Source organism: Haemaphysalis longicornis, unplaced genomic scaffold (assembly GCF_048455015.1).
Source record: "Haemaphysalis longicornis isolate Haplotype H1 unplaced genomic scaffold, Haemaphysalis longicornis Haplotype H1 scaffold_13, whole genome shotgun sequence".
Classification (NCBI taxonomy): domain Eukaryota; kingdom Metazoa; phylum Arthropoda; class Arachnida; order Ixodida; family Ixodidae; genus Haemaphysalis; species Haemaphysalis longicornis.
In genome coordinates this window covers 2,060,651-2,087,244 of record NW_027526233.1, presented here as the reverse complement: position 1 = coordinate 2,087,244, position 26,594 = coordinate 2,060,651, and the positions used below count along the sequence as shown (strand labels likewise).

At 49.5% G+C, this 26,594-nt stretch overlaps 1 protein-coding gene across 3 annotated transcripts in view; it reads right to left on the bottom strand.

Moving 5' to 3' along the window:
• Nucleotides 1-26,594, bottom strand: part of LOC144164206 (xaa-Arg dipeptidase-like) — an 88,220-nt gene that overhangs the window by 11,665 nt on the left and 49,961 nt on the right. For all 3 annotated transcript variants that reach the window (XM_077694722.1, XM_077694721.1, XM_077694720.1), the window contains 3 exons: nucleotides 14,340-14,488; nucleotides 5,375-5,524; nucleotides 2,322-2,463 (listed from right to left, as the gene is read on the bottom strand). In XM_077694722.1, coding sequence (XP_077550848.1) covers nucleotides 2,322-2,463; nucleotides 5,375-5,524; nucleotides 14,340-14,488 — 441 coding nt within the window. The remainder of the gene's footprint in view (nucleotides 1-2,321; nucleotides 2,464-5,374; nucleotides 5,525-14,339; nucleotides 14,489-26,594) is intronic.

The following is a 26,594-nucleotide window of genomic DNA, read 5'->3' as shown; positions in this document are numbered from 1 at the left end:
TCGGTTGCTCTGTAGGATAGCGAACAGGAGCCAGAATCGTTACGTAGCTCCTTGTGCCATTCTGGAGACATCGGAGCGTGAGTAGCTAGACGCACTTCTTAGAGAGGCATACAAGCAAGCCCTGGCACTTACTGCGAACATCTCTACGGTTCGCCTCCGACTTTAGGCCTGCACAATACCATCGATGAACTCATAGAGGCCTACCTAACGGCGCAGAAAGTGAGATTCGGGGCATGCCCAACAGTAAGGGAAACGCTAGTTAAGCTTGGGTACACGGCGCTGCACATCACCGAAAACGCAGAGGATATCCCTCCTTGCATAAGGACCACAATACTTGTCCGACCAATACCACCGATTATGTCCCCTCAGCATCATGAGGGAAGAAGGATGGCAAGCGCTAATGCGTTAGAAAGACGGTATGGCGATAAAGACTAGTCTATACAGACGCTGCGGTATTCGCGAGGTACGGGGTAAGATGGGCGGTCGTTACCTCCTGAACCGGAGCTTGAAATGGGGCTAGTTGGTTTTTTACTCGGAACATTGCTGGCGCTAGGCGGGACACGGACCAGGATTTACACTCACAAATGGAGCGCACCTTATTTCAAGTCTGACGCTTCGGTGGTCTAAACCCATCAGGCTGAAGAGACGGCTATCGCCCTTGTTCTCTCCCAGACAAAGGCCAAAGTAATTATTACGGAGAGTCAAGCCTCCTGCCGAGCATACCGAGCATGTAGGCTTCCAAGACAAGCGCTTCGGGTCTCCTCCAACGAGCCCACAGAGGCAAGTCAAAATCATATGGACACCGGCCCACTCTGCTCTTCCCGGCAACAAGATGGCACACGTCCTGGCCCGATAACTCGCCCACCGGCCACAGCAAGAAGAGTCGTAGCGGGCCTAGCAACCACTTCTCACATACGCCGACATAACTCAACATTACAGACTAGCTGTATCCCCCAGTCACCCATCAGCTCACGAAATAACGGCAAGTTATCCACAGTCTTACTCTTTATGATCCCCTATGAATGCACAGCCAAGCCCCAAACACAGTGTGCCATACTGTCTGGGGATTTCATCTAAGCCCAGATCTTCCCCCATCCGTAACCCCTCACGCGAGCAATGGGAGAGTACGCTGGCCAGCTCCTGTCCTGAAACGCAGCTTTTGCTGCCGGAAAAGAGGAAGACAGCCGGCCGTAACACTGGAGTCTTGGACTGAAGACCCCGACCACAAATATGCTCACTTCAACATTGATTAGTCTATCTCTCTCTCTCTCTCTCCGCGCGCGTGCACGCTTTCGTGAAATGTTACGCAAATAACCCTTTTATGCAACAATTTTGAACCCTTTTCACCCGGGAAACGCGCGACTGTAATATAAAACACTGGAAACAAGTAATCAAGTGCGAAAAAGGCGTCGCGTATAAAATTGTTACCATGGAGCAACCCATGCGTAGGACAAACACGCAAATGCAAATAACAGATTACGACAACTTTGACTGCAGTGTTAGCAAGGCACTCACGGTCATAATCGCGGTGGCGTGCCCGAGTTTCCCATCTCTGAATTTTTGTTCGAGGGAAGTAACAACCGCTCCCCCTTCTGGTGTAGGCAGAGGAAGTGAGCGCGGCGGAACAGTGCTTATTAACTGCAACCTCCATCAGCCTCACTGAGAATGAACCTGCTTTCCCTATGTGTAAGCAAGCCATTTCTGACAGCTGTGATCGGTTTAATGATCTTTTTGATGTTTTATACTGTTTTGTGCACATAAGTCGTGTATTGTAAAAACAGAGAGTGCTCGCAAAGAATACTTTACTTGGAAGTCAACCCTTATGTCGTGTGCTTCATCGGCTTTGTGTTATACGATCTTTTCTAATCATTTACAATATTTCTTCACCTGTTCCTGGCAAGAATTGGCCACCTATACATTTGCTACAACTTATTAGCCAAGTCGGCTCAGAATTTACGAATTGTGGGGTGGGCGGCTGGGATGAAATTAACTATTCTGTTCATTTTTTTCCCTAGAGTTAAGGCTCCCTGGACGGAGGACTCCAACCACGGCAGCTTTTTCGGCATTTCCAGAAGGTTTTTCTTCCTCACTTCTGTTATCGTTAGTTGAGAACTGAACGAAGCAAGCTGTGAAGGTGAAGGCTGGATACAACGGAGAAGCCTGTTAAGCGCCTGTTATATTTTATTGTTTATATCTTACAATATAGCAAATGTAATGTCAGGAGTGCTCTGCGTTTTTTTTTTTTACGCAAAGCCGGCAAACATTCACTTTAATATGACGAAGGACACTGCAAGGATTGTTCGGCCCATTGACCCCCTTACCCGAAACTCGCCAATCAGGCCTGAGCTGCTGTCTGAGCATCGCCACGTTGACGTACGCGGCCACGGCGGCGTCTACTGCATTGACACCTTCCCAGGGGGCGCCGGCCGCGTGGGCGGGGCGTCCAGTGTACGTGACGCCGTACTGTGGAGACGTGATGAGAAAAAAACACAACAGATTCACATCAGAACAGATTCAAAGGGTGACGTGAACATTATATGCTATTCACGATTCCTTTCAACAACCTATACTTTGCAGTAGGGTCAGTTACATGCACCTTGTTTGCGTTCGGCTTTTCTTGGGGAAGTCATTTCTGAGCATTTCTAGTAGTTGCTCTGTTCCTGTTCCTGTTTTGAGATCAGAGCAACTCTAAGGTGTATGATTTTGGATAGCTCTACGACACATTTTGAAGTTAACCGAGCAAGTTTTGATACTACACCCCAAAAATTTGTATTGTTTTTTAACACTTACGCACAAGTACGCTCACCTGATAAACTCGTGCATCGAAGCGACCTAAGTAAAATAGAAAACACCTCTTTAATACCCTGAAATCCTGCTGACTACATATCACCTCAGTGGAAGTGGGAGGGGACCCGTCCAGTAGGAACCACCATGCATGACCGCATACAAATGATTAGAATTCGCCGTGTAGCCAGTTTGATCCGCAACCGATGTACACAGTCATTTCCTAATTGTTTCAAAGGAAGATTGGGGGTTAATAATATACGATTCCCTTTGAAATGTTTGGATATTGAAAAACAGGTGGGAAGGTCTTGAGTGTAAGCTCGTTCCTGTTGGTGGCCCTTACACCGAGTCAGGGACGGTGTGGATGCTGAATTCGCGTAAATTGGGTAATTTACGCCCAGTAGTAGTAATGTAAAGATTTATTAATACATGATGTAGGAGTGGTTCTCGCGTCCGGGAATCGAAGTGATGACCGGGCGACCGATGCCCTGATGCCAGAAGTATCTGGACGCTCAGGTGGTCGCTGATATTCAGGTTCTCCACAGCTCAGGGAGGGACAGGGAGAAGGAAAGGGTAAGAGGTCTGGGTTATGTGCACACCCCAATAAACGTGGGCTAGTTTGCCTAGCACAAAGTGCAGAAAGTGCATCGGGCGTTATACCGAGTGGGAAGCATATGGTGTAAGCGAACTGGATGAACGAATGTATTCGTTTAGATGCGACGGAGATTCGATCCTTTCGATTTGGAGAGTTTGGAGTGAGGTTGGGGTTAATATTGTCGGTGAAGTCGGTAGTCATACTTCTGTAATTTCCTGAAATTTGACTAGTGGTGTGAACTCCGCTTGTTCGGCTGGGACCTGGGAGTAGAGTGCGAGACTTGCTGATGGGGAAAATTGCTGCGTATCAATGTACAGTGGACGGGTGTCTAGAAGAGGTCGCCGTTTCTTTGGGGCTGATGTTCGAGAGGTTCCATGCCAGGTAAAGCACATTTCAAGTTGGATCCATGGTTTCTTTCCCGCTTCCTTTGGCGCTCGTGTGTGGTTGCCATGTTTCTTGCAGGCACGGTAACACCTATTAATTAAAACCGCTGGGTATTTACAAGCTCCCTTTTGTTGTGGTGGCACCACCTACGTTCTCAGGGCATTTCTTTTGCTACGTGTTTGCGGCAGTTTGTCTTTTGTAGCCACGTTTTTCGAGCCGGAGTGAAGATAGGTAATCCAGTAAATCTTGTACGCGCTCCGTACCGGACACTTTGATTCGTTTAGGGAACACAACGCATAAACTACTTTGCATTGTGTAGTGCGGCAAGGTTGGTCCGCCATCATACCTCTTGGTACTCGATTGAAGCGGCTCGAAGAAGTGACACGCGTGGAGATGGTGCTTTCCTGCACCGGGCGGAACGGATGTTGAGGAATATAATGCTAACCGTTCCAAAAGTTGATTGTGATTTCTTTTAACTTTACACACAAAGCAGCTAAGGGTGCAATATCAGTCCGAGTTACTTCTATCTATACTCGGAGAGTTCCGGCAGCGTCTATGACAGAAAAGCATCTGAAAATCTAATGGGCAAAGCACGGTGTTGAAGAGAACCTGCAAAATTTTCCTGGCTTATACGGTATCTATCGAGATAATTCAATGTTCACGCTAACTGACTGAACTTCATTGTTTCTATTACTCGCAACGTACTGCCAGATTGAATATCGAGCATTACGTGCCAAGTATAAACACTTTATTTTGCCGGACACTCTGATTCAAAATGTTGTCCCTCAAGATATGTTCAGCCCTCAGTATCGCTTACCGATCATGCTGCCTACACATTTGGTGCCATTAAAATATCACTGCTCCTTTTCTTTTTTTTCGGCTTGTGTTATCTCCTTTTATTGATTGATAAAAAGGAGGTTGTTAATTGTGCGTGTCGTCTCCTTCTTCTCGTGTCTGTCAAATTTGCGCTGTTCCCCTCCTTTTGGTTGTTAATTCCTTTTACTAATAAAAATGCAGAAAGAACCGTGTCTCCAGCAGGCGAGATAAACGTAAATATTAAACATAAATGTCTCCTTGAGCTGTTTTAACGCCAATGGAACGAAAAGGTCCCAATAGATAACGTGCAAACGTGGGAAAATTGAATCGAACTGAGGATATTTCAATCGCGTTCATTATGGGGAGAAATTGAAGGGGAGAACACCGTGAGGGATGAGAGGAGAGGGCGATGCGAGGTAGGGTAGGCCGGAGAGTATCGTCTTATAGCTACAGCAAAGCAAGCAGATCACCGGACAATTTTTATTCGAGCATCTCTGTATTTAGGCCGTCCTTTCCTGGCAGTGTATGGACAGAGCTCAGAAAGCCTGTGAAGGTGTTCTTGTACTTGTAGCGAGCCAGCGCACTCGCTGTTTCCGCGTGAATTCCGCAACTACTCTGTACTCACTTCGAGCATAAAGGGGTATCAAACACACTACAATGGAGACATCGGACCAAACCCTTCCCAAAACTTCGTGAAAAGTGCTCGAGTACAGTTTCCAGAGTTAAAAGAAGAGGACGACCGTAGCACACAGAGCTCCGCCTAGTCGCCGCCCACCCAGCCGCCAAATACTTCACCTTTGCCACAGCTGTCGTCGCGCTCGCTGCTGCATTGCGGGTGCTTGGGTGCGCCATCATGGCAGCGCTGACGCCGTCGAATGCGCCAGCCTTCAGAAGATGTACCTTGCCTGCGCCCCCTTCTTCCCCCGGCGTGCCCAGAATGAGGACCTGCACAGAGTCGAGGCTTCGTAAGGCGCTCAGAGATCAACGGGAAAACCCACCGGGCTCCTGAGCGAATTCAAAGGCTCAACTTTGGTAGTTTTTGTAATGCTGAGCTATTTGCCCACAGTTTCATGCTGTGTTTTCGCTTTATGAGCTTGTTCCCTTGCCCAGTGAAATTATACCCGCTGGTTAAGCATGTAATATCTCTATTGTGTTTAGTTATGATTCCTCAATACGTGCCTCAAGCCTCATGTTGCGAAATTACATGAAAGGGATGGGGACGACAGCTTAGGGTAAATATGGTTACAGCAATTATGGTAACAGCAAGAAAAATCACAGAAATTATTGCAGGAATTCCTTAGCGGATTTTGCCTTAGATATTAAAGCTAAGACAGGGGGTAGGTCTTTTAGTTTCGCAATGCCCTTTTAAGCCGTCATTTTATCATTGTTTTGCCCCAGCTTCCTTAAAGCTAAAGGGGAAGGGGATTGCAAATACGGATTGGGGATGCTGGCTCCGGTCGTAGGCAGAGCCTCTCCCAATGGGCGAAGGTGAAACGGCTCTTGTAATTTGTCGATGAGCCCGTTCGGGATAAAGTGCGTTGGAGTGAATTACCGAAAAAACGGGGTGAGCTAACAGGATGCTTCGATCGCAGCGATACAAACAAGATCTGGTATAGGACATCGATGTGAGATCATACGGGGATGAAGTATAAAAAAGGGAAATTTCAATCCCGCTGGAATGGAATGAGCAGTTGAGAGAATGTAACTAGTGGCGCGACTGCGTTCTTCTCTGTAAATCAAAGGTGAGAGTCGATAATGCAAGTTTTGTGGTGAAGCTCCGGGCAAAAAAAAAGTATGCTGGGAAAGAATTTTTGTACAAGAAAGCGCTTGGGGCGATAGTGCGAGAACACCCGAATACTCTGTATAATGAAATGAATGTGCAATTTGCCACATGGTGTATGATGTCAAATATACAAATGTGTGGTTTCCCTGTCAACATCATCATTATATTTTCCATATTTTCCACTTGTCCTGAATCTCACATGGGCAGAGGTGCAATTGTGTCCTGATAATATAATCATCATCCACTCCCTTTCATTCGTTTTTCTTCTCGACTACTTTAGTCTGTTTTGGCCAAGTAAAACCTTTGACCTTAACCCCTGTATAGACAGTACCTATACTGTATTAATGGAAGCGTAGATTGTTACTCCCCTAATTGCTATTTCCATAATCAGCTTTTTCAAAGTGCTCATGCAGGCATTAGTAAGTGTCCCCAACACACGTTTCTATATCGAAGCTCACAAAGCCTTCGCCTGTTCCATCTTCAGTCCGTTGCACAGCGACGGCGGCGGGTTCGATACCAACCCAGACCAAATTCGCCTGATTTTCTTTTCCACTAGTTCGCTTTAATTGGTTTACTTGTGCTTCCCTGCAAATGTTCGCGTCACTTTGTCCAATATCTTTAATACTTGTTTTATTACTTGAGTCATCGCGTTCGTAGTCGCGTCCGTCAGCCACTTTGTTGGGCATCTTTTGGCCACGACTACGCCTCGTTTGCGGCGTTACAATTTGACAAAGGATTTTGTTTGAAAGTACGATCAGATACACACGTATGCGGAAAACCGCATTCGCCGGTAGTCAGCATGGCCGGTTCCAGAAATCTCACGACCGACATGAACGTTCCAATACCTAACTAAGTCAGTAGACGTGGTAGTGCCTTCATTAAGACAATGTAGTTTTAGCAATTTGGATGATTGTAAATAAAAGAGGCGCCCGGCTGGAGCAAGTGTTCTTCGCCACTCTAGCAATCGATCAAAGGGAATTCCTCTCCGCAGGTTTTATAGCAAGCAACCGGAACTGAAAGGAATAAACAAAGTTTTGAGAACTTCCATAAATATTAGCTATTTATCGCACCGCTCTTCCATACAAACAAAACATTTCATAACACACAAATATGGAACTCAGTATGAGATGGAGCCAGATGACGTGGTATAGAAAACTAATGGACATATCTTTATGTGAATGACAAAAAGTAGCCAAAAAGTTTTTGGTGCGTAGGCAGAGAAAACAATTGAACGAAGATGCATGCCGTTGAACAAACACTAATTGCCATAATGACTGAAAAATCTCTCACGCCATTCTCCACAGCTTGTTCCATGCTATTGTTTGTGCAATGCGGAATAATTTTTACTCCAATGCAAGACCCTCGGTGATGACTTACACAAGCCGGTGTCATCCCTGAAACGTTCTTTCCGCAAAACCGGTTATTCGGTTGAAATGGAAGTGATTCCGGCTTTCCAAGCTGGTTAACGAGTTCTCCAAATTTTAACAATCGGATTTTCTTGATATGTCGTTGGAGTCCCAGGCTGGCCGGATATTCAAATTTTAGAATATTCTATTTTTCTGACACACTCTTTGGTCATTCGGTTTTATGGCATGTACCACGGCATCATGTTCAAGACGAATAATTCACACATAGCTAAATCAGCGCAATAATAAATAGCTTAAAATGTGAGAATTACCCCGACGCGGTGGTGCAGTGGCCAAGGCACTGTGCTGCTGCGCGCAATGATGCGAGTTCGATTGTGGCCGCGGGGGCTGCTTTGCAGACAGCGGCGAAAAGCGAAAACGCACGTGTGTCGATATTTCGGCGCACGTTGAAGATACCGAGGTGGCCAAATTAATGCCACGCCCTCCCGTACGGCATGCCTCATACCCCAGGTATACTTTCGGCGCATTAAATCTTACAATCAATCAAATCAGATAGGGAAGTTATCCGTTAAAAATTTCGAATCCGTAATGACTTTCACCTAATCCTAAAAGGCGCATCTCCTCTGCAGGCCGAGCTTTCGGTAGTTTTCATCCAATGAAAGATACATTACTGTATGCACTTCGTCTCGCTATTTTCTAAACACCACACATGAGTTTAGCACCATGAGAAATAGGAAACCAGATGGAGATTAAAACCGCCACCAACAAAGTTGTGGCCATAGGACAGTAAATTTATAATGCATATGACTGAGGTTTCAAGCCGGAAGCGCGGAGAAATTCTTAAAAAATGACAGGCCATTGCGCCCTGCGAATGTGGAAGACCAGCGGATCTGTATGGCACTGTGGGGAAGAGGGGGCATTATAGAGACTTCACTGAACCGCGCTGACCCATATGTGACCTCACGTACAATGCGTGTCAGGCTTGTCTGGGGCAAGCGAGCACACGGCTCCGAGGCATGCAGGCGACATCTGTTGGCGGCTGCTGGGTTGGAGATAACCCGATATTGCGCATGCGCCAGTCTGGAACTTGCTTGTGATGAAAGACTTAGATTAGTCTAGCTTATTTAGTGACTGTAGCTCGGGCCACTGGTCGTTTCGCATGGGTCAGCGTACTTTGCAGGCACCACCACCCACGAGCGGCGCTTCTCTTTTGCTGTGCCCGCCTAAACGCTGACACGGGAAATACTTGCAGGTCGTTATGTAATGGCACACGACTACTTGCACTAATCTTGTGAATAGCACGTGTAGGAATACAAAAAGCACGCATTAATTGCATGCTGCGTAATTCGCTGAACTTTTGTGGGACTACCAAGTGCTTGCGGTGATATTGCGGTGCGTCCAATGACTGGTTTATCTCCCGTGTCACCCCTCACAGCTAGCACTACTGAGGTGCCTTGATGTACACGCGTCACCGCCGCACAGGGTGGAGACGCATATACGTTGGTGCTGCCAGGTTGGGTCACTCGCTCGCCGCCGCTGCAAGACCGGGTGCTAAACTTTTGCTGACATCCGGTTTATTCGGGGTGTTTCAACCTTGAAGGTGAAAGTTTCAACCTTCAGATTTTTTTCGCGTTGCTGGGTCTTGTGGGGAAAGATAACTCGTTTTGTTGTCCAGAAGCTGCACACCGAACTGCAATGTCCGGTCGTCCTGGCGAGCTGTTAATACACACGTGGAAATGCTCATTGAGCACGGAATACGGCATGCAGCTTACGCACGAAGACCTCACCCACATCGGCGTTGAGCATAGTATAAACTTTATGCATTGAGCACTTTGACCGAGTAAGGAAGGAGAGGTGGCCCGGGCCCATTCCCTCTGTAGGTCTGCTGTGGACTCTAGCCCACACAGGCACAAAGAACAAAGAAGCGGCCCAGCCTACAGCTCGAGCTCTTGTCACCCGAGCAGTCCCGTCTCTCGTTGTACCCATGACACCTCCAGCTAATCGAGACGCTCTGGTCCCGTATTGGAACATTACCCAACATTTCTGTCTCTTCTGTAGGGGATATCCTCCGCCTCTCCCTTCCCTCACCCACGAGGCTGCTCGCCACTGGCGGCTACTCCACACCCACACAACCCCCGCCGAACTATCCTTTGCAGCATCAACACCTCTCTTCCCTGAATGCCTCGCACCCGATACCCGCTAACAGTCCCTCTGGGAGTGTCGCCCCAACCTATTTCACCATTCTTCCTTTCCCTCAGGCCGGAAACAGGCCCTGGAGAGCTCCGACCGGGAAATGTAGTTTGCACTAACCAACCGGGCCGCCCATGTCGTGGAAAACATCGCATCCTCTCCCCCTCTCCCCTACAGCCAGCTTTAAATAAAGTGTTACTACCCCTCCTCGTCGAGTTCGAAAGGTGTTTACAATCTGTACGGCGGCGGTGCGGCACTGGCATTGAGGAACGTTCGACACTGCTAAAGGAAACACCCTTCACGAGTGGTGGCGTCTGCAAATTCGACTGGCCCATGCGAAACCACGACCGGCCCGAGCCTGTTCCTGATCGGTGCATGCACAACATAGAGCTATATCTAACCAGCGGACACCAGCAGATGTTGCCAGCATGCTCCGGATACGTGCACTCGCTTGCTCTATAGGACAAACGAGCATCGGGCTTGTCTATAGACAAGACTGACGCGCACTGTACGTGCCGATTGCATGAACTTTGGAGCATGCGTTCCCCGTGTTCTGCTCTATTGCTACTCTGAATAGTTCCTTTCAAATTTGCAGTTTCCTTCGTCATTCAAAGGCGATGGCATTATTGTAATGATGCCATGATATAGGAAGAACCTTTCTCAGTGTCAACTGACTGGTACACGCGCGAGAGAGAAAAGACTGTTTTGCCCAAAATGTTTTGATCGCTTCAGGGGTTGTCCTGAACCATGGGCTGGAGCCATTTTTTTGTGTTCCCTGTTTTCGCGGGCGAGCTCCACAAAGGCTGGCTGAGTGGTTAAGCTGATATTTATGAATGCAATCTCCAGCTGCTGCGAGTCTTTATTACCTTGCTGTGGAGTACTGGGTTGGATAGAGTGTTGGTCTGTATCCGCGCAATGGTGGTTGCTTGGTGTCGCGTTAGCGAGTGCTGTGGGTGGGGAAGAGTGCGGCTGGTGCTTCTGCAGTGTTCCAGCATTGTCCTGTGTTCTTGCATTGGTTTGGGTGCCCATGCTTCGTCCGGGGAGCATGTCTGATGCGTCAGTTTGCATATCTGCTCGTGGTCGAGCTCGTTCCTTTCGAGTTCAGAATGTGCGGTGTCCAGATGAGTTTATTACAGCAGAGCTGTTTAAGCCTGGCGTCATCCGTCCGTCGCACGAAAAAAACGCACAAAAAAACGATGACGAGTTGATGTCATCGTGGAGTGATTACGCCACCTGTCGTTTCCTAGTAACCCCAGGCGCAGCTGTGCGGATATTCGCGCTCGCTTCGCTAGCCTATGCATGGCTCCACCGAGCCTCACCGGCACCCGTCAAGCCGTGGTGTCACTGCAGAACACATGTGCAGCGGCTTCGACGGAGGGAGAGGGGCCGCCAGCTCTGCTGTTTTTCCAGCTTTGCACCACTAGAGCAAGCTGGGCACATTTTTTTTAATGGTGTGGCTGTCATTGTCTTTGTAATTGTCTTTTCCATGATACGGTGCGTTTCGGGTTGTACGTATTCAGCCTTTTGTGTAATTCCTGACGGCCGCTCGCTAGTCAGCCGCAACTGTTCTGCTCTTGGTGAGGCGGGCTATGATCCGGGCGATAGATGTTTCTCGTGCTGCTACTATGGAGTCAGTTCTTACGGTGGAGGAAACTTGGGGAACCCCGGGGAAGTTGATGGCTGCGGTGTAGTGCACTAGTCATTTTTAATTTAATGTGGGGATGGTTGTGTACTACACGTGCGGGTCTTTTTTCAGCTGTTTTGTGCGGTGCTTAGTTCTGGCTTTTCTTCTACGTGCCCTTTCTCCCGTAGGGGCTGAATGCGCAGGGCGTTAAGACTCCTGCGAGCAGGCACATCTCGTCTGGTCGTTCCAGGGGGGAGGTCAGGCCCATCTGCTCAAAGAAGGCCCTGCCCACTTTGGTCTCGGAGGTTCTGAACAGCTGTGTCATCCTGTGGGCATCTGTGAGTTCGTCTACCGTATTAACGACTTGGCGGACCCTATTACTCTGGCGGCGTGCGAACTGTTGGCGTTCTCTAAGGCTGTGATTCTGGCAATGATGAATTCGAACGGTTTGGTGGATACATGATGCACGGCTGCACATTAGCCGCCGCATCCACACGTTATGCGGCAGAGGTGTCATCGGGACAAAAATAGTTACAAAGGCGTCGCCCTGGGGAGCTTTATATTCAATATCAGCCCGGCGGCATTCAGCGAGAACATAATTGTTCATTTGATAACTCAAAGACAAACACACGCCCGCGTCGATCTCCACTGAAGGCTCCTTAAGCAATAAACAACGCACTCAAACGAGGGGAGCAAACACTCCACATGATGAGAAGGGTTGCTAAAAAGGACCGGGGCTTGAAGGAAGAAGATCCTCTCAAACTACGATACGCACTTATCAACGCTAGAATCCGATACCAAATACCCTATGTTAATCTTACCTAAACTCTTGAAAATATACTTAATACTCTCATCAGGAAAGCCACGGAAATAGCACTACGCCTTTCAGATCAACACTTGTAATATAAGGCTGGATGCTACGGACAGAGTTTACAACGTTGAAGTGCGATGTAATCAGTTAGGCCCACGTGAATGCACGCAAGCAGGACCCGTAATCTTGAATGAATTGGGATATAACCTAAGCCGGAGGAACCGATGCGACGAAACCCCAATTTCAGAAAAAGTTCCGCAGAACCCACAAGTAACCCCGATCCAACAGCATACGGTTGTGAAAACAAAACCACCCGCCGAAAAACACGAGCCGGCTATTTTTGCAGAGACCACAAGGGAACCGCAAAATCATCATGTTTTCACCGACGCTGCCAAGAGACGAATAAAGTGTGCGATTGCCTACATGACCACCAAAGCAGAAGCTAGCACTGATCTCCTCAGCTGTACCACCCTAAAGGAGGCAGAAATTCTTGCATAGCCCCCGCAGCAGCTGATTAATCCGACCCTAGTAGAATCACTAATATTTACACCGATTCGAAAAAAGCGCGCACTCTTTCGGGCCAATACACGAGCCATCCAAACGCGATAACCCTTTTCTCTTCCATCAAAGGACCAGTTAGGGTGTACTGGATTCCTGGGCACACTGGTATGTCGTAGAATGAAGCAGCTGATCTGCTCGCTCGCGAAACACTTTTCCGAGCGCCCGACATCAAAGCCCAAACCCCAATCATGCTACCCTCTCGCTCGAGACCTCACGCCATGCTGACCCAGCGACAACAGTAACTCTCCGACAAGCAGAGACAAACACGCTGCTCACGTCAGCTCTACAAAAACCACGAAGACACATCCCTGTCAAACTGGGCACGCTGTGAGGTACGCTGGGATCGAACCCACGTCCCCTGAGAGTGTCCAAACACGAGCCAATTAGGGCAAACCGCACTGGACTGCCGCAAGGAAATTGGACGAGGAAAGGAGCCTGGCGGACTTCATCTTGGAGGCCACCAGGAGCTGCCTGGAAAGAGGCGGCTCTTTGGCTCCCACGCCGCCCCCTTTTGCTATTTCGCTTTCCCGCCGGAGTCTCTCCCTCCTACGTCTGAGGTGCGGAGCGGTGGCTTTCTCCATGCTCTCGCATGCTCCGGAAAATTGTGCAGGAGCCTATAAAATAGCGGAATAATGGAAACTAATGGTCTCCGTTAGATGATACCGCAGAAGGCAGTCGCCAGTCATATCTCGCCCCAAAGTTTCTGTCTGCCTGCCTTAACAAGCAAAAACATTGACGCCTGTAACCTGAACCAATATGAAAAAACACCTTGCAGTTATGCTGAACGTTTTTAAATCGACAACCCTTGGTGCTGCATTGTGCGCAAAAAGCGCCGTCGTTATGCATAAAAAAGGCAGGCACATTGTAACACTTGTAAAAATGCCTGAATTCCGGCCGCAATGCGTATGGGGAATAATTTTGATATTGTAAAGTGAAGTTCGACAAGGAAAATGAGTAGATGGGAGTTCGTGTGGGAATCGCTACGGGTCTCCATATTCTCCGTCACCACGCTTCATCAGCACGTCGTATCAGCTTGAGGTGTATAGTCATGTTTTGATATTGAAGACGTTATATATTTTAAACTAATCTTCACAAATCCATATCGAAGTGATGAGACATATAACCTTCAGGTGTGAGGCGTATTTTGATCTTGCAAATGGTGGCAATTTTTAGATACTTAATTCAAGATGCATATCGAAGTGATGGGACGTAAACAAGCTTAATGTCCAAATGCTGTTTTTAACGGGGTGCGATTTCGCTGGTAAGCGCGTTCTAGCAGTACTCACACCGGGACATTCTTTTTCGAGCACCTCCACATTCAAAAAAGACGTGAAACCTCAGAAGGTTTGTTTTCTTCGCAGGGAAAAAAAATACAAGTAACCCTAGCCATATTATCTTCGCGTAATAAAGAAATAAATACTCACCTTTCCACATAGCGATGCCTGTCGTAACACTTCCTTAACTGCGACCCCTGCCGCTACCGAGCCCATAGCGATGAGGTTGTGACCGCAGGCGTGACCTAGTCCGGGTAGGGCGTCGTACTCGCACAATAAAGCCACCATTACGTGTCCATCTGTGACAGGGGAGGTTGAAAGGATCGTACTTTATAGAAAATTACGTGCATGGAAGGAGTGAAAAACCTGCAGAATATTGGAAGCAGGGTGTAGCGCATTCGTCTCAGCCATCCTTTTTTCGGCGCCCCTGTTGCTAATCAGACATTTCTCCATGTTGTGACAACAATCTTGGTCGCTACCTTGTTCGAAGGTTTGCTGTCTTGTGTTGCCGACCCTCTTCCAAGTTTTGTTGCTCCGTATATATATATATAGCGCATCAGAATGGGAAATGAGGGCTCGTTAAAAATAATACAGAAATAAGGATTGCCAGTCAAGAATGCCGACGAAACCAAAGGGGAGGGTGCCGTAGGTCATTGAAACAGATAAAGAATGTTTGATAGAAAGAAAGAAAGTGGAGAAAAAATGCTTAACATAAATACCAGAGAAAGTGCAGGTGAAAAACAGCCCCCCCGGTAGCGTAGTGGTCATCGCACCAGACGCGAATTCTGGAGGTCGGGGGTTCGCATCCCACCAGGCGAGCATTTTTCTCCACTTTCTTTCTTTCAAACATCCTTTAGCTGTTTCAATGACCTACCGCACCCTCCCCTTTGGCTTCTTTGGCATTCTTGACTGCCAATCGTTATTTCTGTATTATTTTAAACGAGCCCTCATTTCCCAGTCTGATTCGCTATATATCAGGGTGTCGAACCGGAACCGAACCGAACCGAAAACCGGAACTGAACCGGTATTTTTGCCGGAACTTAACCCGAACCCGAACCGTTATTTTTTTATCACACTGAACCCGAACCGGAACTGAACCGAAAAAGAAATAACGGTTACCGGTTCATGCCAAAACGGTTCGACCCTCCGTTGTTGACATTGCACAGTCAATGCAATTCCGGCCTTTTTTTCTTTCACGTACCATCAACTTCGTACCCGCTCGCGCACTTTCTTCTCCAGACAATTGAACACTATCACGCTCCATGTAACAAGGGAAATGAATGAGCACCAATGTAGCAACGGTCTGTTGCTGCTGGAAGCGCGAGCGTAGTGCAAGCTGACCAAACGAAATGTCATTCTCCGCAGCTTGCAGGGGATATAAAACGACTTTGCCCTTCCCTAGCTGCAACTTTAGTGGAGCAATCAGGCTGCAGGAGTGCTCCAGTGCGCAGCAGCGAAAGCCCATACCCGATGTGTGCAAACGTTTTGCATTCCATAATTTGTTTAAAAGGTCCGACACCTGCAAATTGTTAATACTTGACAAGTGTGACCGCAGGAGCTGCTCAGTGGCTAAACCGCTTGCTGCTGACCACAAGTGGCTTCGATGTCCCTTACCCACGACCGTTTTTTAGGACAGTACAGTGGACAAGCTCCGTTTTTTACAAGTGTAAATAACAACAGATATGTCAGGAAAAACTGTTAAGGTGCGCACTTAATCCCTTGGCAAGAAACTGCAGGCTTTGACCTTGTCTTGGAAGCAGAAACAGTAATAAAGCAGATGACACGTGCAGAAAGGCAGGCCGGTACCTCACACTGTCCCATTCGCCCAGCGATCATCTTTTCTGTTTGTTCTGCAGTTTTGTCTCTTTCAGATCTGCTTTTTTTTTTCGAAGGTGCACTTGTACTGGCTGCCCAACTCGCTACATTACTTCTATTGCTACTCCTTCCGGAGGGGAGTACTGATTTGATTTGATTGTGGGGTTTAACGTGCCGACCCAGCACAGGCGATGAGGCCGCCGTAGTGGAGGGCTCCGGATTAATTTTGACCACCTGGGGATCTTTAACGTGCGCCGAAATTTCGTACACACCGGCGTTTTTGCTTTTCGCTTCCATCAGAAAAGCGGCCGCCTCGGCCGGGAATCGAACCCGCGACCTCGCGCTCAGCAGTGCCTTAGCCACTGAGCCACCGCGGCGGGTCGGAGGGGAGTAGTGCTGTGGACGAATTAAAGAGCGTCTAGACAAAAAAGTTCATCTCATTCTCCGCGTGTCAAATTTCCCTTTCATTTTGTAACAGCATAATCTGTTACAAGATTCCGCAATGTAGCCCACGGAACGATGGCCGGGGGTCAGGCGGTACGATGACATACTGATTGTAATGCACACATCCAGTATAGCTTTCGCAAAAGGAATTGCAGTGGTCAGAGCAGTAATGCAGTGACTGAGCGTTAAATAAAGCTTACTTTTAACAAAAGTGTGGCTAACACATTCGATAAGGTGACAGCTAACAAATTATTCAGGGTGACCAAATGATCTAATTCATTGGTAGTATTTATGTGCCTGTAGTAGGATTTTTCTGTTTTGTTACAAATATAAAAAAAAATGGGCGCCATTGGTATTAAGCGCTGATATTTGAACGCGCCAGTACGCAGACCTAAATTGAAGGCTTCAAGGTTAGCGTGATGGGCGATTCCATAGCGACGATTGCGATTTCAACAAAAAATGAAAGGGCAGAAAATATATCCCAGCGTCATATCTCTTGGCGGTGGTTTTATGAATAGTCGCTAGGACAACATAAAGTCTGGATGAGAAAGTAGGTGGTAAATCGTCACCACTTCATCTGTTTTTCTAATATCTCGTGATTGTTTAAAGTTTGCTTTGCAATTGCGCCACTGCCCTTGGGGAACAGCAGCATTTTGAATTTTTGTTTGTGTTTTGATTTTACTGTCGCTTTAAACTACTAAATGTTTTTTTTTCTAATTTCAGTGACAATTCAACTCATCGAACCGGTTCGCGAACCGGTTCAAGCTCCCGAACCGGTTCGCGAACCGGTTCGGTACGTGATTTTGTCGAACCGGAACTGAACCGGAACGAAATTATTTCACCCGAACCCGAACCGTAACCGAACCGGTATTTTTTTCGGTTCGACACCCTGCATATATATATTGTGAGCGATGTTTTCATACCGATCGCTACAGTGGTCATTCTCCCTATTCATAGCATCTAGAAACAGTCCCATCATCAGCATCATCTTCATTCACGCGCCACCGGCTGCCACCCTGATATCCGGTGCCTGGTGCGACCGTCATCTTCGTTGGAGTCTCTGCGGGTTGTTCCTTTCGCGAAGCCGGAATAAACGGTCTGCGCTTCCCCGTGACTTTGCCTTTCAAGTGGTGGAGTTGCCTTTTGACCCCGTCCTCCGCCGCTCCCAGTTACACCCCTGGAGCTCTGTTCCGGCCGACGCATCCTGCTACCAGCTCCGCCGATGCAGCGAGAAGCCAGGTCGGAGTCCGCCGCTCAAACGGCGTCGACGTGGTTGCTAACAAGCCCCCAGCGTGACCCTCCCTTCTTCGCTGGTCTTCGCGGGGAAGATGTCGACGACTGGCTCGACGAGTTCAACCGCGTCAGCCAGTTTAACCGGTGGGATGACGTTTGCAAGCTGCGCATTGTCCCCTTCTCTCTAAACGAGGTGGCGAAGACGTGGTTCTACAACAACAAAGGACGCTTCGCTGATTGGACCACCTTTACGGATGAGATACGCCAGGCCTTCGGCACCCCGTCTCTTCGCTCCGATTGTGCCAGAAAGAAGCTGAACTCTCGCGTGCAACATCCCGAAGAAACATACATTTCTTACATCGAGGACGTTCTTGCCCTATGCCGCAAGGTGGACGAAAGCATGCCCGAGGCTGACAAGGTGCGCCACATCTTGAAGGGAATTGCTCCTTTCGCATTTAGCGCCCTTGCTCTTCAGAACCCCACAAGCGTTAATGATGTGCGAACAACCTGCCTACGTCTCGACCAGTTGCAGTCTCTTCGCTTGCAACCTCAGCCTTCGTCAACTTGCATGGATGGGGACATGGACTTACGTTCCCTGATACATAGTGTCATCCGTGAGGAGCTAGAAAACCGTACCCCACCGTGCCCCCCACGTGACAACTGTCGCCCAAACGCGTTTTACCTGCGAGACCTCATCAAGGAGGAGCTTGCGTCCATGACGGCGGTACCATCTGTTAACCCCGCCCCTTCTACCACCCACGCCATGTCATACTGCGATGCCGCTTCGAAACCACCCATGCGAGTGGAAGCTCCCCCGCTACCACCCTCTCCCGGACATCTGAGAGCAATTTCAACCGGTCCGTATCCTCAGCCATACTACTCGCACGTCCGTCCCGACCGTCAGCTTTTCCCGCGGGACCGCCCCGTCTGCTACTACTCTGGTATTCGGGGCCACATTTCTCGCTTTTGCCGGCGACGCCAACAGGACGAGCGACGAGGTTACGCGCATGATGAACGGGATGACACCCGCTTTGTCTACGGGGCTCGTCGTAATGGGTATGTTTCGCCTCCTCGCCGTCCTTCGCCTCCTCGAGACTCGACCGATATTTCTTATAATCGCGCGGCACGACGTCGATCACCCTCGCCGTATCGCCGCTCACTGTCGCCTCTTCGACCTGCTTCCCGTCCCACTGACCAGGCTTCGGAAAACTTGCGCCTGCAGTTTTTGGAGGGGAAACTGCATTGCTCCGAGAAACCAGAACTCCTCCGGACCGTCCGTCGAACATTTTATCCGTAGAAGTGGAAGGGGTGTGTATTGATGTGCTTGTGGATACGGGAGCCAGTGTTTCGGTTATTAGTGCACAGTTGAGGTCCCGCCTGAGAAAAGTTAGAATTCCCTATACTGGTCCGACTTTACGAGGAGCAAATGGTAATAAGATTCGCCCCTCTGGATACTGTACAGTGCGTGTTATGATTGGCGGGCTTCTACATCACATTCAGTGTGCGGTGCTGACTCTATGTGCTTATGAAATCATTCTGGGTTGGGACTTTTTATCAGCATCGTCCGCGGTAATTTCCTGCCGACAACCGGCTATTCACCTCACCGAGACAGCCATTTCCAGTGTGTCAGATGCGTCACTACAGCGTTTGGTGAGCTACTGAAGATTGTGTTCTGCCTCCCGGTGAAGAAACTGTATTTTTTGTGGCCTGCGACAATATCGCCGACGGAGATGTCTTTGTCACACCAGCTGGCAGCTTCGCTTGTAAAGGAGCCATAATACCCCCATGTCTCGTACGCTTTTCGCGGGGATCAGCTCTAATCGCCGCATTGAATGTTGCCTCTGAGCCGATTCTCCTTCCACAAGGCATTACCGTTGCCACTATTTCCCAGGACGACATTACCTCTCCAGCACTTTGCCCTCTTGCGTCAGTGCAGTGCGCCTGTAATCCAGAGCTTACGGTCTCCTGCCTTACTTCTACCATCAGCCCTGAGCTCAGCTTGGAAAAGAGGGAAGCGCTCCTCGCTCTGCTTACGGAACACAAGGCCTTATTTGACTGCCACTCTTCCACTCTTGGACGGACATCAGCGGCAACTCATTGTATAGAAACAGACGGTTCGTGTATAATTCGCCGTCGTCCCTACCGCGTTTCGGCCTCAGAACGCAAAATTATTCAAGACAATGTTGACGATATGCTTCAGCGGGACATTATTCGCCCTTCTGGAAGCTCCTGGTCATCACCGGTTGTTCTGGTCCGCAAGAAAGACGGCTCCGTGCGCTTTTGTGTGGACTATCGGGCGCTTAACAAAATTACTAGAAAAGACGTTTACCCCATGCCCCGTATTGATGACGCTCTGGACACTTTGCACGGCGCCGAATACTTCTCGAGCCTTGATCTTCGATCGGGATATTGGCAAATCCCTATGAATGAATCAGACAAAGAAAAAACAGCTTTCGCAACACCCGATGGCCTTTACGAGTTTAATGTCATGCCATTCGGACTGTGCAATGCTCCAGCCACTTTTGAGCGCATGATTGACACCGTCCTGCGTGGATTAAAATGGAAGATCTGTCTTTGTTACCTTGACGACATCGTTATCTTGTCGTCCACGTTCGATGTGCATCTTAAACGTGTTGACGAAGTATTAACCTGCCTCCGCAACGCTGGTCTTCAGCTCAACACCAAAAAGTGTCGATTTGCCAGTACCTCCATCAAAGTCCTGGGCCACGTTGTAAGCAAGGATGGAATACGCCAGGATCCGGACAAGATCAACGCGGTTCTTAACTTCTCTCGGCCGCTCCGTCAAAAGGAACTTCGCAGTTTTCTTGGATTGGCTTCTTATTTCCGTCGCTTCATTCGCAATTTCGCAACAATAGCCTCGCCCCTGAACAAACTATTGACATCCGGAACCCCATTCCTCTGGACCGAAGACTGCGAAACAGCTTTCAAAACCCTCAAACAAGCTCTCACATCTGGACCTGTCCTCGGCCATTTCGATGAGTCGGCACCGACAATTCTCCACACTGATGCCAGTGGGCACGGTCTTGGTGCGGTCCTTCTGCAGCGCAATGATTCGTCATTGGAGCGCGTCATCGCGTACGCCAGCCGCACTTTGACACCCGCTGAGCAGAACTACACAATTACTGAAAAAGAATGCCTCGCGGTTGTCTGGGCCGTGCAAAACTTTCGTCCTTATTTGTACGGGCGCCACTTCTCCGTAGTGACAGACCACCATGCGCTTTGTTGGTTATCCTCGCTCAAAAATTTATCGGGACGCCTTGGCCGCTGGGTTCTCCGTTTACAGGAGTACGATTTTACGGTGACTTACAAGTCGGGCAAGACTCACAATGACGCTGACGCCCTGTCCCGTCGCCCACAGCCGTCTCCCGAGGATACCACGTCCCCTGCCATCTCTTCACCCACGCTGACAATGGCGCCTTTGCGCACAAGAGAACAAGATATTCCATCAAACCTTGTATCTCTTCAACGAACGGACTCTTACTGCCGACACCTCATGGAACAACTCGATGGTTCTGCTTCACCACCTAATGGCCGCTCCCGCCGCCAACTAAACAAATTTCGCCTCTTGAATGGTGGAGCGCTTTACCGTCACAATTATCACCCTACCGGCGACAGGTGGGTTCCAGTCATCCCTCGCTGTCTTCGGAACCAAATCCTGGAAGTCTTTCACAATGACGCCATGGCTGGCCATCTTGCGTTCAACAAAACTTACGACCGCATTAGGAGCCGGTTCTTTTGGCCAGGCCTTTTCACCAGCGTCGCAAATTATGTTGCATCATGTCCTGCCTGTCAGCGTCGTAAACGCTCAACCTCAGCCCCTGCAGGGAGGCTACAGCCCCTGCCTTGCCTTCCTGCTCCATTCGAAGTCATTGGCATCGACCTATATGGACCTTTGCCTTCAACTTCAACTGGCCATCGCTGGATTGTGACTGCTGTAGATCATTTGACTCGATTCGCCGAAAATGCTCCTCTGCGTACCGGCTCCGCTTCCGAAGTCGCAGATTTTTTTCTGCACGCCATCTTTTTACGTCACGGACCACCTCGCACTCTTTTAAGTGACCGAGGACGCACATTCCTCTCAGCAGTCATTGCAGAAGTTCTTCGGGCTGCCGGTACCATTCACAAGACCACTTCAAGCTATCATCCTCAGACAAATGGCCTGACAGAACGCTTTCATCGTACTCTGTCTGATATGGTTTCTGTCTATATCAACCCCGACCACAGAAACTGGGCCGCCATTCTTCCCTTTGTAACATACGCCTACAACACTGCTGTTCAAAGTACCACTGGATTTTCACCGTTTTTCCTCGTGTATGGCCGGCATCCACCATCTGTTCTGGATGCATCTTTCTTTTCCTGCCCGGTTTCTCCAACAGTTACCATGACAGATCAATTTGTTTCTCGTGTCGCGCATTGCCGGAACCTCGCCCGATTGAACACCGAGTCCTGCCAGAATGACCGGAAGTCTCGATACGATACAGATCGCCGGGACGTCACCTTCGAACCAGGAGACGAAGTGTTGCTTTCCACACCTCTACGTGCTCCAGGACTATGTAAAAAGTTTATGCCACGATTCATTGGCCCGTATACAGTCCTTCAGCGTACCTCTCCAGTGAACTACTTAGTTACTCCTACGTGTGGTGTCACTGACCGTCGGTGCCGTGGCGTTGAGACTGTGCATGTTTCGCGTCTAAAACGATTTCTTCGCCGATCGCCATCCCTCTGACTTGCGGCCAGCTTGGCCGCTTCGACCGCCGGGGAAGTTAGTGTGAGCGACGTTTTCATACCGATCGCTACAGTGGTCATTCTCCCCATTCATAGCATCTAGAAACACTCCCATCATCAGCATCATCTTCATTCACGCGCCACCGGCTGCCACCCTGATATCCGGTGCCTGGTGCGACCGTCATCTTCGTCGGAGTCTCTGCGGGTTGTTCCTTTCGCGAAGCCGGAATAAACGGTCTGCGCTTCCCCGTGACTTTGCCTTTCAATATATATATATATATATATATATATATATATATATATATATATATATATATATATATATATATATATATATATATATATATTTAGTGTGAGCTTTGTTTGAGGCTACAGCCTGTATGCCACCATAGGTAGCAATTGCCCACTATCATCACCACCGGCTTGAGGTGATAACTTCTTCATTTCCTGTACAAACTCATCATCATCGACGAGCCCGCTTCTTCAGAGATCATCATCAGTGCTGGGGCCTGATCGCCATCATGCGTTCTAGTCGACTCGCCTCCGAATAAAGGAGCTACGAAGCCACGGTCTGGTCGCCTGCTATCTACGGCCTCACAAGTGGTGGAGCTGCAACTCGATCCCGACCTGTACCTCTCCTTCGACACCCCTGGAGCTCCGTTCCGGTCGCCGCTTGCCCTCGGGACCAATGCCCATGTCGCAAGATACTCCCAGTGGCGCTGTCTCAGCGCCCCTGCAGTGCATCGTGACCAGCCCCCAGCGCGACCCGCCCCACTTCTATGGTCTTCGGGGAGAAGACGTGGAGGAGTGGCTGGACAGTTACACCCGCGTCAGCCAGTTCAATAGGTGGGATGATCACAACAAACTGTTGAACGTTGGCTTCTCTCTTAAGCAAGTCGCTGAGACATGGTATTTAAACCACCGACACGACTTTGCCGACTGGGCTGGCTTCACTACGGAGCTGCGAAAGATTTTTGGCTCCACTAAAGCTCGGAGCGACAACGCAAAGAGGATACTGGATGTCCGCAAGCAGCAAGCTAACGAGACCTATACCTCGTACATCGAAGATGTTCTAGCACTGTGCCGCCGCGTCGACAATGATATGCAGGAGTCCGACCGTGTCCGTCACATTCTGAAGGGGATCGGTGAGTTCGCGTTCAACGCACTTGTCCTTCAGAACCTGGACACTGTATCTGACGTGATCTCTACCTGTCAGCGTCTCGACGAACGTCAGTCGATCCGCCTTCCACGGGACATGGCGTCTACTCATCATCTCGGAGACGAACAACAACTTCGTGCGATGATTCGCGCTATAGTTCGCGAGGAAATGTATGGCGACGTCTCTCACTGCACACATGGTGTCCCCTCAACATCTCCTGCTCCTGGCCTTCGCGAGATGGTTAAAGAGGAGCTTGCCGCCATGCCGGTGCTATTGCCTCCTGTTCATTCTGTGGCTCCTTCAACGCTGTCTTACTCTGAGGTCGCTGGACGGACACCCCTGCCGCTGTCCCCACTCACGGCTCACCCGTCGTCTGGCTATGTGGCGGCCATGCCTCGTGTGCCGAGCTCGCCGCCCTACTTTCCGGCCCGCCAGGATGCCGCCATCAACCGCCCCGTGTGCTACTATTGCGGCATTCGAGGTCACGTCTCCCGGTTTTGCCGACGTCGCCAACGGGATGAACGACGTGGCTACGCCGCCTATGAACGCGAACACCTGGCCCCGAATTACTACGGCTACCGGCCGCGTGCGTACCTGTCGCCTTCCCGCCGCTCCCCGTCTCCGCCTCAGTCGAGCGACGTTCCCCGCAGCTCCCGTGGACAACGACCCCGCTCGCCTTCACCAGGTCGCCGCTCGGTATCGCCTCTTCGCCCTGCGTCTTACGTCTCCGACCACCGCCCGGAAAACTAGTTAATGCAGTTTTGGGAGGGAAAACTGCATCTCCTGCGAATCTTACAAGTCCTCCAGAGCGTCCGTCGAACTTGCTGTCTGTTTTAGTGGAAGGTGTTCGCATCGATGCCCTAATTGACACTGGTGCTAGTGTTTCAGTCATAAGCGCGGAATTGTGTGCACGCTTACGCAAGGTACGAACACCATACAACGGACCTTCTTTACAAGGAGCCAACAGCAGTGTGATTAGGCCCTCCGGACAATGCACGGTGCGGGTTTTCATCGGTGCCCTTCGCCATCATATTCCGTGTGCAGTGTTGTCTCCCTGTGCTTATCATTTGATTTTGGGTTGGGATTTTCTGTCTTCCGCCTCCGCCGTCATTTCTTGTCACCAACCCCAAATTGCAATGACAGATACTGAGCATCCCAGCATTTCGGAGGTGCAACCTACTATGCACCTAACAGCCAGTGCCGACTGCGTTTTATATCCAGACCAGGAAACATTACTTTGTGTTCGTTCGGCGCAGATCAGGGACGGTGACGTGATGATAGTTCCATCTCCGCGTTTTATGTCCAAAGGAGTCGTCATCGCAACGTGTCTCGTACGATTCACGGAAGGCTCGGCGACGCTGTTAGCTACCAATGCCACTTCCGAGCCGATTAGGCTCCCCGAAGGCACCAACGTTGCTTCTGTTGTGAATGGAGAAGCCGTGTCCCTTCTTCCCCTCTGCTCGGTATTCCCTGTTTCACGGCCTTCAAATTCTGGACAATCACTTTCCCCACTGGCGGCCACTATAAGCACAGACCTCACAGAAAGGGAAACACAACTCCTTCTTCAGCTCCTGGAAAAACACAAGGACTCCTTTGACTGCTTTTCCAGCAAACTAGGACAAACATCCGTGGCAGCACATCGTATTGAGACGGAAGGGACACAAATCGTTCGTCGTCGCCCGTACCGCGTGTCTTCGTCGGAACGAAAAGTGATTGAAGAAAACGTTGGGGACATGCTTCAACGCAACATTATTCGTCCGTCCTCCAGCCCGTGGTCTTCCCCCGTCGTCCTGGTGAGGAAAAAGGATGGTTCAGTACGTTTTTGTGTCGATTATCGGGCTTTGAATAAGATCACAAGAAAGGATGTCTACCCGATGCCGCGCATAGATGATGCGCTCGACTGTTTGCAAGGCGCTCAATATTTTTCGAGCTTGGATTTGCGATCTGGCTATTGGCAGATCCCCATGCACGAGTCTGACAAACAGAAGACAGCGTTTGCAACCCCAGATGGCTTATACGAATTTAACGTAATGCCTTTTGGGTTGTGCAATGCCCCTGCTACATTTGAGCGCATGATAGACACAGTCCTTCGCGGCCTTAAATGGAAGACATGCCTATGTTACCTTGACGACATCGTAATTTTTTCGTCGAGTTTTTCTGAACATCTCCTACGACTTGATGAAGTATTGACTAGTCTGGCTAACGCCAACCTGACTTTGAACACCAAAAAATGTCACTTCGCCCAAAAATCTATCAAGGTTCTCGGTCACGTCGTCAGCAAGGATGGTATCCGGCCCGACCCAGACAAAATTTCCGCAGTCGCCAATTTTCCTCGCCCCCAACACCAAAAAGCCCTTCGCAGTTTCCTCGGTCTAGCATCATATTTTCGTCGTTTCGTCCGTAATTTCTCCACTCTGGCTTCGCCCCTCAACCAGCTACTGCATTCCGGAACCTCCTTCGTCTGGACTGATGACTGCGAAAAAGCTTTTGAAGACCTCAAGCAGGCACTTACTTCCGGACCAGTACTATGTCATTTCGATGACACAAAACCCGCCATACTCCATACCGATGCTTGTAGGCAAGGCATCGGCGCCGTTTTGCTACAGCGAGATGCCCAGTTGCGTGAACGAGTCGTAGCTTATGCGAGCCGCTCTCTGACACAATCGGAACAGAACTATACAATCACTGAGCAAGAGTGTCTGGCGGTTGTATGGGCTGTACAAAAATTCCGGCCATATCTCTACGGCCGACATTTCACGGTCGTTACAGACCATCACGCATTGTGCTGGCTGTCTTCATTGAAGAACCTGTCTGGGCGACTTGGTCGGTGGGTGCTGCGCTTGCAAGAATACGACTTTACGGTTACGTACAAGTCCGGAGTCAAGCACCTCGACGCAGACGCGCTTTCACGGTGCCCGCTCACGCAGTCGTCGGACGACTTGGTGACACCCACCCTTGAGCTCCACCTGCCCATTGCACCCATAGATGTCACGTCTGCTGATCTCCGC